This window comes from Acromyrmex echinatior, chromosome 16 (genome assembly GCF_024713525.1).
Source record: "Acromyrmex echinatior isolate Ae372 chromosome 16, ASM2471352v2, whole genome shotgun sequence".
In the NCBI taxonomy this organism is placed as follows: domain Eukaryota; kingdom Metazoa; phylum Arthropoda; class Insecta; order Hymenoptera; family Formicidae; genus Acromyrmex; species Acromyrmex echinatior.
The window spans coordinates 3,201,572-3,216,499 of record NC_141867.1 but is presented as its reverse complement, the minus strand read 5'-3'; the positions used below and the strand labels follow the sequence as shown (position 1 = coordinate 3,216,499).

At 27.0% G+C, this 14,928-nt stretch overlaps 1 protein-coding gene across 1 annotated transcript; it reads right to left on the bottom strand.

Moving 5' to 3' along the window:
* Positions 1-10,241: 10,241 nt before the first annotated feature.
* On the bottom strand, positions 10,242-14,471 carry LOC147907055 (royal jelly protein-like protein). Its single transcript, XM_087414756.1, has 6 exons — positions 12,347-14,471; positions 11,935-12,110; positions 11,541-11,759; positions 11,162-11,371; positions 10,704-10,946; positions 10,242-10,575 (listed from the first exon to the last, which is right to left on the bottom strand). Exons 1-6 carry the CDS (start codon positions 12,537-12,539, stop codon positions 10,378-10,380), a joined length of 1,239 nt encoding a protein of 412 aa, XP_087270882.1. The 5' UTR covers positions 12,540-14,471; the 3' UTR covers positions 10,242-10,377.
* Positions 14,472-14,928: the final 457 nt, after the last annotated feature.

Sequence of the window (14,928 nt, the reverse complement as noted above, 5' to 3'; positions counted from 1 at the left end):
CTCATAAGAATTATTATAGAATAATAGAATAAATTAATCAATTGTCACTTTGTTTGCTCGTTTAAATTTGTTGATTTTGTATTTGATTTATTATTGCTTTGCAATCTTACGAGCGTGTAGAGAATATTTTAGAATAATTTAATATTTTTAATATTTAATCATTAAAATTGATCTAATAATTCAATTGAACATACATTAATTTATAAAGCATACATTTCGGCTCCAAATCAAATTATCCTTGGCAATATAAATGATTAATATACAAATTTTTTTAGGGCATTAAATTAACGTTTTTATTAAATGAAATAAATACTTTCCCATTATAACACTATTTATTGAACAAAAAGTGCTAAAAACGAAGGCTGTTGGAAGTCGACATGATAAACGAAGCACATGCAATAAATTTAACATAAAAAATCATTTAATAATTCAATTGAACGTACTTCGTTTCATAAACCGTAAATTTCGACATCAAATTGAACTAGTCTAACTTACAAATGATTAATATACAAATTATGTTAGATTCGCATTCTCTACAAAAAAAGGATAAACTGGAATATAATATAATGGACTGTAGTCACAAAGGCGAAGCAAGTACTATCTCAATTTGAAACATTGCTGAAACAGTTACATAGCTACATAGTTGTGTGTCTTTGGTACCTAACAGAAACACTTTCACAATTCCGCTCAACACTATAAACAGATGTGCATTATGATGTCAATGAAATAAAAGGTTAAAAGTTAAAACACATTTTAATATACAGATACATGTACATCACTGTTTAACGTCCAGCGATCATGTCTTTAATACTATACGCTGAATAATAATGACGACACATATTTCTGTACGTAATAGAATAAAAGATTAAAATGTATTTTAATCTTTTATTCCATTGACATTATAACACATGTATATTTGTGGTGTTGAGAGGAAGTGTTTATATGCATTTTAAAACTAAAAGTCATACATTAACGAAATTTAAAAGAAATTTTTTGTTTTATATGAACTAAAGTTTTCTTATTGAAGAAAAACTATTTGATAATATACATATAACTAATCAAATCATTGATTAATTATATGATGATATTAATTTGTTGAATTTACTAAATAAACAAATAATTTAATAATACAAAATTGTTTTGTATGATGTTTATAAATCTTTTGTAAATAGGAATAGAATATTTTGTTATCGGAACAAAATAATTGCATAAGAATAATATATATTTCTCACTTTTTGCAGAATGAAATTATGTTTGGCATTTTTGAACTTCCTTAGTTTCAAAAATTTATAGATTTATATAATTTAATTTTTAATCGTCCCGGTTTTATACATATCGAATTTCTCTTACAAAAAGACACGCCTTCTCTGACAACTTCTCGAAATGCTCTTCGCTGTACCGTAGTAGATTATTTTGTTGAAATTATTAAAAGGATACTTCTGTAATGATAACCAAACTTTATATTGTTATTTACAATACATAAATAACCAAATAAATGTGTATCATTAGATAAAAAAATTTGTTCATAACAAAGAAATACTATATTTTACTATTTTAACAAAATAATCCAATCGCCGACTTGTGAATAATTCTCTTTTTTTGTTATTACTATATCTTTTTTTCTCAGTGTATATCCAGTGTATATCCAGTGTTCTTACTATTTAATGAACTTCACTTAGATGCAATAAAAAAATTAATTAAAACTTTAATAATATTAACATACAAGTTTGGTGAACAAAAGCTGAATAAAATATCAACTGAAGAATTGTCTTATAGAAATTTTTACATTATTATTACTAAATTTTTCAACTAAATTGTTTTGCTACGTCAACTAAAGAATTTGTTTACCCATATCTAAACAAGAGATTTAGTTGAATCGATCAAATTCTGTTTAAATTATTTAAATAATGGATTTATTTGTGCTGTATGAATGCATACATGGACATTAATATTAAATCAAAAAGAAAAATTATAAATGAATATGATAAATGCAGGTTAAAATTTACGTTAAATTTTGAACATTCATCATGTATGATAAGATTGAATATTATAACTGAAATAATATTTATTGTTATATTTTGAAAAGCAAGCACTTACCATCGTCGATGATTGTCATACTGATACCGTCAGAAAAAATAAAATTGCCTGCTACAATGATCAAAGTATCAGTCAGTTTCATATAATCATATTCGATTCTGCATATACGCTTTCTAGACGAGTCATACATCACTAAAACCTTTTGTATCAGCTATAAATATTTATAAATATTTATATGTGTAACCGAAATAACGACCACTAATCGTATAATGCTATTCCTAATAAAAAACTAAGTCGAAAAATCCTCTACCTTTGTAATTTTCGCAATAGTTAATGAGATATTAATTAATTTCCAAATATTGCCGAATAAACAGATAAAGTCGATGTATAAGAAACTACTTTTTCGAATATTCTGCCATTAATCTACTTTCTGCTTTTTTTTGTATCTACGTTCTTGTAAGGGTCATAAGAGCTTTAGCATTCTCTTTCTGTTCTTGATTGTTCCACTCAAAGTCAAGATATTTTGATTCATTGTACAACGTTTACTTTTAAACTCACTAAAACTCACAATTGCCGTCGATAGAATTATTAAGGTGAACAAAGAATATCTCACTTTTACCCTAGCTTTTAGCCTAGAAATAATAATGTTATCTAAATAATCTAGTTGATATTTCCGCAACGAATTACACTTTCAATTAATAAATGCAATGAATAGCACATTTTTGAAGATTTCTACGTGTTTTAATAATTAGGTCTGTGATGACTTTTTGGATTGCAACAATAAAATAATTTAATTGAATTATATTGGTAGGATAGATAGGTATATCGCAAATGCAACAACTGCTTGTTATTTATATCCCTTTTTAACGAGAAATATTTTGAAGGAATCTCATTATACAATCTACAATCACAATCGTAGCCGCAAAGTCTCAGATATAGATGTAATGATAAATATACACATGATGATTCAAATACTTAGGCTCGGTTGCATCAACATTATTTTTTGATTTTAAGCAAAACTTGAAACTCTCTTTGTCCTTATCTCTTTTTAGTTTTAACGGAATAGAGAGTAAAACGAAATAGAGAGAATTTTAAGTTTCGCTTAAAATTAAAATAATGTTAATGCAATCGGGCCTTAATATGTTAAAATTAATAGTATACGTGTATGTGTTATTTATACAGCTGTTAAAAATAAAAAATTTATTTGTCGTCTTTACAGTATATGGTAAGATAAGGAAAATGTAATCGAATTGAACGATACGTGCTCGAAAAATTTCTTATCTTTTTTTGACTAATTTTTCTGACTAACATTGATTTTTATCTTAATTTTATAGTTTAATCATATATTAGCACATTACTTACTTCTGCCTTTTAACAAGAAAAAAATTGTCTTTTGATAAATTTAAATGAAAAACAAATATTATTATTAATATAAAACGTTATTACTGACTGATAAAATATTATTACTGATATAAAACGTTGGAACATCTGTGCATCCAAGCCACGTGAAATTTTTTTATTTTCAAAAAAAATTTTTCTGGTCTGATTTTTTCTGATCTTTTTCTAATTAAAATAACTTCTGCATATTAACGTATGTATACTGTGTTCTCACGTTTTAATTCATCAATTAATTTATTATTACCATCTAATTATTTAAAATTGGTTTTGTCTAAGACAAAGTCTCAAGTAAAAGAATTTTATGTTATATGTGTACATGTTTTTTACTTAATTTTTTATTTAATTTTTTACTTAATTTTTTTTTTATGTAAAATCATGCCCTTTTAATTGTATCATCAGTTTACGACAATTTGTAGATATGTAATACAATTTGTAGATTAAAATTCTATGTATTTATTATTTCAAAATAATTATTAATGTGAAATTGTCCGTATATAAATATTGTATAAATGATTTTTGCTGTGCATGTAGAAAACGATTCCCATTTATTTTTTTTCACGAAAATACTTTCAGAACTTTATTATAAAACCTATAATTATAATTGTGTAACTTTATTAAACGTCTTAGCGTTGTTATAATACTTGTAAATGAATTGCCATATATATATATATATATATATATATATATATATATATATATATATATATATAAATGAGTTGTGACAAACTTACTCGTAATATCGTATGTAGCAACTTATTTATAAGTATTGTAATATTTAGTAAAAATGTGTGTGTGTGTGTGTGTGTGTGTGTGTGTGTGTGTGTGTATGTGTGTGCGTGCGCGCGTTATATATTGTATTCAGCACAGTAGTTTTCTACCACAAATATTCTATCACTTATAAGAATTTTTTTGTCTATGTGTGCAACTAAAAGATATATTTATTTCTCCAACGAATACTGTTCATTAACTAACAATAAGTTAAAAAATGATAATAAAAATGTGACTTATTTGTCCTTGATCTCCATTTGCTTATAACTCAATGTTGTTTTATATAATATAACAAATAATAATTAAAATCTGGAAACAAAGATATACATAAAGGTCCATATTCAGAACGCGCTTATAACGATGTTAACACTAACATGCTATAATTCACGTTACGCATATTATAGAATTTTAGAGATAAAAGTGCACCTTTATCGATAAAAGCGCGTTCTGAATACTAACTAAAATTTATAATATACATATACAGAATATAAATTACACTAGTATTTGTTAATTATTATTTATCGAAAAATATAAATGACCGTCGTCTTGACATTTTTATCGACTCAAATAATTATATTTTTAATTTTTCTTTAAAACATTACATAAAAATTATTTCAATGGCCTTCAAATTTCGTAGAAACACATGAAAATTTATTTTTTAATGTCAATTATAAGGTAAATTATTTATAAAGATGTTCGTATCTAAATACATGATATATATATATATATATATATATTAGGTGTTGGAATTAATTCGTAGCGTTTTACAAGTGATGGGAAGTACTTTCATTAATGTATTTTTTAATGCTCATGTGAAATAAATAACATTCTTTCATTAAAAAACGCTACGAATTAATTCCAACACCTAATATATATATATATATATATATATATATATATATATTACATTTTTGTATTATTAAAGCTGTATAATAAATCAATATATTTTGACACGCGTGCATATTTTTATTGCTTTCTAAAAGCGCTTATTAAATTATAATATATCTCGAAAATTGTAATATAAACGTAGCTCATTTTAGTAATCAATAAAATCAACCATTTTCTGACCTATATGTAGGTATCAATTTCTATATCAATTTTTATTCAATTATATGCACGTATAGACGTCTCTAAATAGTTCACTTTCATATAGAAAATTTTAAGCGACATTCATATAGATATTAATAAATGTTTATTATTTAATTTTAGGAAATTATACACATTACGGATTTTCTTAATTTGTTACAATATTATGCATTTTAATGTGGAAATTAATACCTTTTTTATTTATGTGTTATAACGTACGTGTATACTTTTATAACGTTCGAATTTTATTACTCGTAATTTAGACGTAATATAATTAAATATAACAATTACTAAATAAATTAGATATTTTAAGTTAAGTTATAATTAAATAATAATAAATCAAATTATACATATTTGTGCAAGAGATGCATAAAAGATAATAAAAGTGCATATTCGGATGGAGAGATTAGGCGAGAAAGTTCGATTTTTTGGCGTTAGAAAATTAATGTATAAATTATTAGGAAAAATTATTAGGAGCGTAAAAAGTTATCGGAAGTATCTGAGCGTTTCGACGGCAGCGGCGTTGCATCTTACTTGCCACCGAAAGAGAGCGTGAGATTTCAAATCATTGTCATATTCTATATCTCAATGCGCATAATATGATATCCTGTCTTGTATAAGTTACTTGACACAACTATAATCAATAATTATTTTAATAATTAAATATATTGAATACTTTTATTTAAAATAATAATTAAACAAAAATTAAAACTTGATATCTGTCGAAAAATTGAAAATTTATAAATTAAATAAAATAGCAAATTCGGATGATGAGATAGACAAGAGTCGCGTTTCTCGAGATTGAAAATCTCAGAAAATATATCCGGAGTAACAGGAGCGCACGATAGCGAGAAGGTAAGGCGAGTTATCGGGTTTGCCGGTGCACTGAAAATTCCGAGAAATAAATCCGAAGTAACAGGAGCGCACGATAGCGAGGAGGTAAGGAGAAGAATCGGTTTGTCGACGCCCCGAAAATCCCGAGAAATAAAGCCGGAGTAACAGGAGCGCACGATAGCGAGGAGGTAAGGCGATGAATCGGGTTTGTCGGTGCTCTGAAAATCTCGAGAAATAAATCCGGAGTAACAGGAGCGCACGATAGCGAGGAGGTAAGAGGAGGTAAGAGGATATCCAACAACCTCTTCACTTATCCTGCTTTGCTAATACTTCAGGGGATTTTTCTGAGATTTTCGACGCCGAGAAGCATGATCCTTATCTATCTTACGCTCCAAATTTATCAATTTTATTGACTTACAGTACTTCTATCATTTTTTAAACTTTACACTGATGCGTTAAATTCCTGATTTTGTTTAATTATTAATTAGTAAGCAAAAGATATTCAATTATTTAGTTATTAATATAATCTTTAATTAGATTTGTTCAAATAATTAATATACAATCATGAGGAGAGAGATAATTCAAAACGAAAATCAAATATTCCATTTTCTTTAATTATGTAAATAAAATATTTATAATAGTTTATATACATATAATTTTATATATATATACTTATGTATGAAAAATTTTTCACTGGATCGTAAATATACATAAATATAATCAATCACTCGATTTTTTGTTTGATAATAATTTTGTATGTAACGTTTTTTCGCACACATAAAACGGTTATTTCATTGTTGTTCTAATGTGCGCAATAGTTATAAAAAAATATAATTAAAATCTAATTACAATATTGAAATATAGGTACGTATAATTAGACAATAGATATATTCGCAACGATTGAAATATGTGTCATTTAAGATGTTCCAAAAATTTATTAAAAAATAATACAATCTTCTGTGTGTAAATGCTATTTTCAATATGACTAATCGTCTTTAGGATCCCCAAGAGAGGATGTTCTTAAGACGTAGGATATCTTCCATCCTCTGAAGATCCATGCTGGGAAGCATGTAGAAAAGGGAACCACCGATTATAATTGGTGGGAGTGATTGGTGGAGAGCACTTTATAAATTGATTCATTTTTCTTACTTAAAAATCTACTTTCTTACTTCAAACAGAATATATTATAGTTAGTTTCTGTGACAAAAACGGGATAATTTGCATTAAAAAAAAATATTATTATTTCTATATGTATATATCACATAATTAATAAACAATAGCCAAATAAATCGAATATTATGTTACAATTAAATAAATAATAAAAACCTATAATTATACATCTATAGAATGTATGAAAATTAAAAATACATAGGACGAAAAGTTAAGCGAGAGAGTCGAGTTTCTCCGTTTCTCGGCGTCAGAAACATCGTATAAATTAATAGAATTGTTAGGAGCGCAGGAAATTAACAGAGGTATTCTGAGCGACAGGGTCTCCCCACTTTGCCGCTGTGTAGCATCGCAGTCATTGGGCAATGGGCGGGACCTTCTTGTCACGTGTTAGAAGAACCTGCTGGCGCTCTTATTGGTTGCTGTGCATGGAAGCTATCCTGAGGTGGGGGTATAATAAGTGGGGTTTCGCTCAGACTTGACGACCTCTTCGCTCGACATGCTGTCCTAGTATCGGCGCGATTTTCGAGCTTCTAACGGGATGCGCTCGTCAGTTCACGTTGTCACCTACTTCCTCTTCGTCTAATATACTTTTCTAGTTACTTTAACTTGTTTTCTGATCATTATTGAGACTAATTTCGACAGTTCGTCGAAATAAAATCTTCTCATAACTAACTATAGCTTTTTAATAAATTTTTGGAACATCTTAAATGATACATATTTTAATCGTTGCGTTATATCTATTGTCTAATTATACGTATTTATATTTTAATATTGTAATTAGATTTTAATTATATTTTTTAATAACTATTGCGCGCATTAGAACAACAACGAAATAGCCGTTTTATTTTCTGTAATGCATTTGTCTCTGTCAAAAATTATTACTTCTCGAAAAAAATTAATGTATCAAATGAAAAATTAAAACCCAGATGCTGCAGTTTTAACTCTCTCTAATCAAGGTAAATTCTATTAAATTAAAACGTAAAACGCAAGTGCTATCTTTTGTTATTTACTTAACTCTAATGATATATTATATATCATTCGTATAAAAGATTTGATATCAACAATTGGCGCGAAGTTAAATCTCATATAATTTGGATACCAAATTAAATAAATAATATCAATTTTCATGATATGTATCATTCGTATAAAATATTTGATATTAACAACTGGCGCCAACTTAAATCCCATAAACTAAATTAAGTAAAGAATACAATCCATAACTTCTTTAATTTTTTGTGATAACACTTGAATATATGTAATTATGGATTGTTTGAAAGTTTGTTTGAATTATTTGTTGAAGAAAACAATGTTTATTTGAATTGTACTACTAAACATAATTACATTTATACAATCTGATTTACGCCGAAATTATATTATAATATCCGACATTATAACTACTAACTATACTATATTAGATATTATATATACGCTGTTTTACGATAAAATTATTTTAAAATGAACATAAAAGTATTTTCAAGAAATCTTATTATACAGCAAATAATTATAAATATAACCTCATTAAAAGTTTTGCACATCGACGTTAACATAATATTTATAGATATAGTGATATTATTACTCATCAATAGTTAGCATGTTACATACATAGTATATTATCAAAAAACATTAATAATGGAAAATAACATTAATAATGGAAAACAACATTGTACAAAATGGTATTCAGAATTTTTAGTCTGATGTTGCAAATAAAACTCGTACGTCCTATGAATTACTATCACACTCTTGAAGTAATTCTTATGTTTTAACACTGCCATCGCTTCTACTATTACTGTAATGCATTCTGAAGTCCTTTTTCAATCGATTTTGATGACCATAATTGCGTTTCGATATTTATATCAGTATTAAAAATCTATAATATATGTTACGGACACCACAAATTTTTAGTACTGATAGTATATATATTGGTACATATACAACCTCTGTCAAGTATTGTCTAAAATGTTACAATGTGGGCTCACAATGCATTTATCACATAGCAGTTTCTAATTAAAGACATATGGTTTCCCACTCTCATTATTCGCCAAATTTAACTCAGTGCGACATTTTTTTATACCTATACATAAATGAAAAATTGAAAAGACATTGTTTTGAAGATATTCAGGACTATTGAAAAATTTTTCCCAGAAAGAAGTGCCATTTTTAAATACATAATGCTCGTCGAAAACGACGTTGTATAATATACAACGGTATATTATATGCAAGAAGACTACTTCAAATATGATAATAATCAAGAAGAGAAAACTGAGACAAGTCTTGTTAGAATTTTAATGCATATATTATAAGTGTTATGAAATACATGTTTCATACAATACATTTATTTCATTTAAGAAATTAAATCCAATCTGCGCTCTTTATATGCTTTGGATATTTATCCCGCGCTAAAAATGCCGCTATAGCATTTGTTGATCATGTTCGTCCAAGCAATGATCCCGCAATATAAATTTATAATGTTATTAATAAAGGAAAGCAATAAAACGTTAATCATCTAAATTCTGGTATTTATAAAATACTTTTTATAAAATACTTTTGTAAATACCAGAATTAAAATGAAACGAGGAAAAGATTAACTTTTTACTGCTTCCCTTTACTAATAATATTAGTATGCAAATTGATGCTCTGGCTTCATTGTCTGAACAAACATAATCATTTCCTATAGTTTTTTAGATGAGTAGTTAAACGCAAAATCCGTTTTTAAAATTTGGCTATCATATATCATTGTGAGAAAAATGGTGTCAAGGAGGCAAAAAAAATGATGATTTTGACGGTTTTTATTGTAATGCTAGTGGCAAATTCTTTTTCAAAAAGTTGGCAGATAAATCTTTTACAGTATACAATTATGTAAGTATATATGTATATATAATATATATGTATATATATATATATATATATATAAATATATATATATACAAGTGCATAATTGTGTCCGCGGGCGCGCGCACATATGTGTGTGTATGTGTGTGTAAAATTCTTCTATATTTATAACATAAAGTAAATTTAAAAACGTATGTAATAATAATAATATTGTGTAAAAGTGTTCGTTAAAATATGAAAACTAACACACGTGTTTTAAGGAATCGAATCCATCTTCTTTTGTATTTTTGCTAAATCCATTTCGAAATAGCGGATGTTTACTTCATTTAGGTTTACAGTACCAAGAACGTAACGATGATATCTATCTGATAGGCCTATCAATTTATTCCAATAATATGAAGTTTTTAGCGAACTTATAGCTTGAAGTTTTTTATCGTCTTGTGCAAGTATCACCTAAAAATTAATATTTTTTTACAGCGGATAATTGTATAATAACGATTAAGTTAAACAATTGTTAATAAAATTAAGAATAATCTATTATCGCTTCAAATGTAAAGAATAATTGCATTTGGATGTCCTACCGTGTTTTTGCCAGATTTTTGAAAAACATTCGTTCCTAAAATAGCATTTCCATCAGAATCAGTGTAAAATATTGAATGTCCTGCTGATGGGATTTGTCCTGCATTACTTGGTATTTTAATCGCAACTTTAGTTTTTTTATTAGCTTCTTTTATATTTGGACATTTTAGTAGTGATTTGATTTTTATTTTATAAATTTTCGATCCCGGCGTAGTAACATAATAAAGTTCTAAAATATAAAAATACTAAAAAATCACAGATTAACGAAACGTTACTGATTATTTGCAAGGAATTCTTCTATGTTTTATTAATTGTTATAAATGTGCATTAACACAAATGTACATAAATGTTAATAAAAAAAATATATGAACGTACAAAATGTGTAAATATCAGATTTTAACAGTGAAGTTAGGATTCTTAATACTTGTCATGTATAATAAAATTAAATATTACAAATTACATTTAAAATAATATTTATTGCGTTAAGCAAGTACTTACCATCATAAAGAGTCACTATACTGAAGATACCGCCATCAAAACGAAATATTTGATTTGCTATGGAGGTAAAATTTGAGGTCGGTATCATGTAATCGGATTCAACTCTGCACATACTTTTTACAGATGAATCATACACTATTAAACCTTTACCTTGTACATCACCCATGAATACCTGCAAATTCATAAATATTTATACGTATTTATATTAAATTTATTATTATTAAATTACTTAAAACAAAAAAATACGTACGAGATGTATAGTTAAACGTATAGTTAAACAATATTTATCTGGACGAACATGTATCTATTATTACGATTTATACAAGAGAGGATGTACTAACAATCATTTTATGCAGGAACTGCGTGCATTTTTTGGGAATATAAACGAAAGGCTCTAATAATAATCCAAAACCCGTTGCATTATTAGCAATATCAAATGGAATATAAATAGTCTTTACTAGCGTATCATCTTTTAAATTAAAGATCAATAGTTTTGGATTACAAATGTAGTCAAGCCCAATTTTACCAGAATCCAGAACGAAGATGTGATTGCATCGAATCTAGGATGAAAGCAATAATTCTAATTTTATATATTATCAAACTGATTACATTGTGCATATATAAACATTATATACATAGAATAAATTATTGAGTATTTAAATATTATTATAAACAAATATAAGATATGTGATAAAAATCATTGAATGGGCACGCGTGCAAAAAATTGGTACTTACGTTTACTCGTAACACATTTACCATGCCATCGCACATATGATCACTATTATGCCAACTCCAATTTGGATATGGTCGCAAAAGTGGCCCTCCTGGTCCTGTTTCATTAGTCACTGTCGTCAAAGTAGCAGGTGCACCAAAACCCAGTTCTTTTGTAACAGTAACGAATATTCTGCCATCTATAAGAATCTCGGTTGTGAACTTACGTGCCATTAAAAGTTATATTTATTTAATCAATTTTATGGTAGTGGTATATCTTGCATTAACATCATTAAAGTGCATTTATTAAATATTGATATAATATGATTCATACGAGTATAATATGAGTAGTGATTAAATACTATAAATTAAGCTTTTGCTTAGAAGAATATTACTGTAAAAATTATTGTAACTTTTACAATTATCATTCATTTACCTTTAGCTTTGTCTGCATCAAGTAACGTACACGCAGAACGATTGTAAGTGCCAGACTTTATCGCGTCTTCCTTCTGCTCATTGCTTTCCCATATATAGTCGACATATTTCCATTCATATATATAATTCACTTTAATTCCAAAAGTTGCAGTTGTCATCCACAAAATTAGCAAGGTACACGAAAGATATTTCATTTTATCAAGAAACGAGTTAGTCTTGGAAGTTAGAATTACGAATCCCAAGAAAAAATATTGCACAAATGTTCTTTATATTAAATGTTTATTGAAAAAAAATCATATATTCTATTAACAGTGTTGTTATTTTATGTTCATTGAAATTACATCATTTTGTGATGTAAATGCACTTAAAAATTTCAAGTAAGGTGCTGCCAAGAATTTCACAAGTTTGTGATACTATTAATGGTTATTCAAAAAAACTGACTTTGATGTGTTCAATTTCTTTGTTGTTATTGTAAATAAAATAGATTTTGCTGCAGCTCAATGTTTCTCTTTGATTTTTGTAATAAATTGCACTTTACGATTATAAGATGCAATAAGTTGCTTTGGACATCAATTTTTCTTTTAGGGCACCTACAGTGTATACGTAAATGAAAGTGAAAGTTTTTACATCTAATTGAATACAACAAGTTGCAATAATAAGTAAATTTTTGAAAATGGTACGTCTTTTGAAAATTAGGTATAACTTTTTGGATTGCAACAATAAATGTAACTAATACGGTGGTAAACATTTATGTCACAAATGTAAATATGATGACTTGCTCTTTATATCTTTTTTTAAACATAATACACACGTCTGCAAAAATGTCTTTAAAACACCTCATTATTCTATCAATAATAATAATTAACATCAATAAAGGTCTTATTATAATAGTTATTATAACGTTTATAGTGCAACATTTTTTAACTTGCATAACAACAAGTAATAATAACATTGTGCATTATCTTACCAATAAGGCCATCAGGAATGGACAATGTATCAACTTTTTTTTTTTCGGAGATAAAGTGAAACAAGCAAAAGTAATTTATTATTATTTTTCTGTGTTAATAATCGCGAATTGAACAATATATAAAACAAAAAAAAAGAGCTACGAGTCAAAAATTATTATATACAATAAACATGATAACACAAAATGTAAAAAAAATAAAAGAATCAGAAATGTTTTAAGTTAGAGATTTAATATAGAAAGCTAGCAGACGTTTCAATCGCGATCGGAACATTTTCAATGTTAAAAACATACACAAAGTTACAGTCGGAAAAGAAAACAAAACATAATAAATTATCTATTTCGCTCTGACGCTGGTAACGTAAAGAAAACGAATATCATAATGTAAAAAATATCTTGAAACTAACGTGGTTCTAATATTAACACATATAAAAAATAAGAGCATAAAAAACCACAGCACAAGTTATAGTTTGTGATATATAATTATTATTACATTAATTAAAACATTAAACGTTTCGGCCACAATCTGGCCATCTTCAGTAATTCAATAATATTCTTAAAACGCAGAGTTACATCTAGTTGACATTAAATTCAACAGTCGACAGTTGTAATTATATAAACATGTTCTTATGTATGTGAAGATGCTTCATGCAGTAATGTTACACCGTCAATTGTCATATCAAGAAAAGTGTAGAACAAGAATTTCCAGATTCTAAATAAAATTGTATATATTAAAATCTTCTAGTCGGAATATAAAGAAATAGAATCATTACCTGTTTTACAGCAAAAAAACCAAACGATGAATCTCGAATATTTCTTTTACACAGTTAGAATTTTGTCGTGACATTATGTGTTGTTATTTGTCCTATCATATATTTTACCACTATTTATATATCTGAGTCAAAATTTTTAGAAAGTTCTAGAATTGTTTATTAACAGAAAGAGACATCCTTTTTTAGAAGAGGAAAATAAACCTCAGGCAAACCTTCCGTGTCACTTTGCTTATTGATACCACTTGTTTGTCTTTTTATATGTATCATTTCCGAAATTCTTCTTTTCGCTAAAGATTGTTCTCTATCTAAAATTCTTATATTATCCCAATCTAATTCATGCATCTCATTCATACGGTGACGTGAAACCACAGAAATTTCGGAAGAAGGTTTTCTTATATCAGCCTTATGTTCTTTAATCCGAGTTTTTAATTTCCTTTTGGTTTGGCCAACGTAAGACGATTCACAGTTTAAGCAATTAATTTTATAAACTACTCCGCATTGGTCATCCTTAGGCAAAGAATCCTTTCCTGTCTTAATAAATGTATTCAATTTATTCATAGGTTTATAAGCTATGTTAAAACCGTACATATGTGAAAGTTTTTTAAATTTTTCCGAAACTTTGCCCAAATATGGTATCGTGAAAAATTTTTTTGAAGTAACATTAGAGTCACATTCATTATTAATTTCTTTACGATTTTGATCTAAATTAGTTCTGTTTTCCAACGTTTTAATTCTATTATTTATTGTAGAAAATATAAACTTTAAAGGATAACCATTACTTAGAAACGTGTGAATTAATTCAGAGATGTTTTTTTCATGAAATTTAGGATGGGATAATAATAGAAT

What these genes read in the sequence shown, in the direction of transcription:
- LOC147907055 (XM_087414756.1), bottom strand. Translation starts at nt 12,539, where the DNA reads ATGAAATATCTTTCGTGTACCTTGCTAATTTTGTGGATGACAACTGCA. An exon ending in TAAATGTGTTACGAGTAAAC is followed by an intron (nt 11,760 to 11,934) that starts GTAAGTACCAAT and finishes CTTTCATCCTAG; the next exon opens with ATTCGATGCAATCACATCTT. An exon ending in AGTTCCTGCATAAAATGATT is followed by an intron (nt 11,372 to 11,540) that starts GTTAGTACATCC and finishes ATGAATTTGCAG; the next exon opens with GTATTCATGGGTGATGTACA.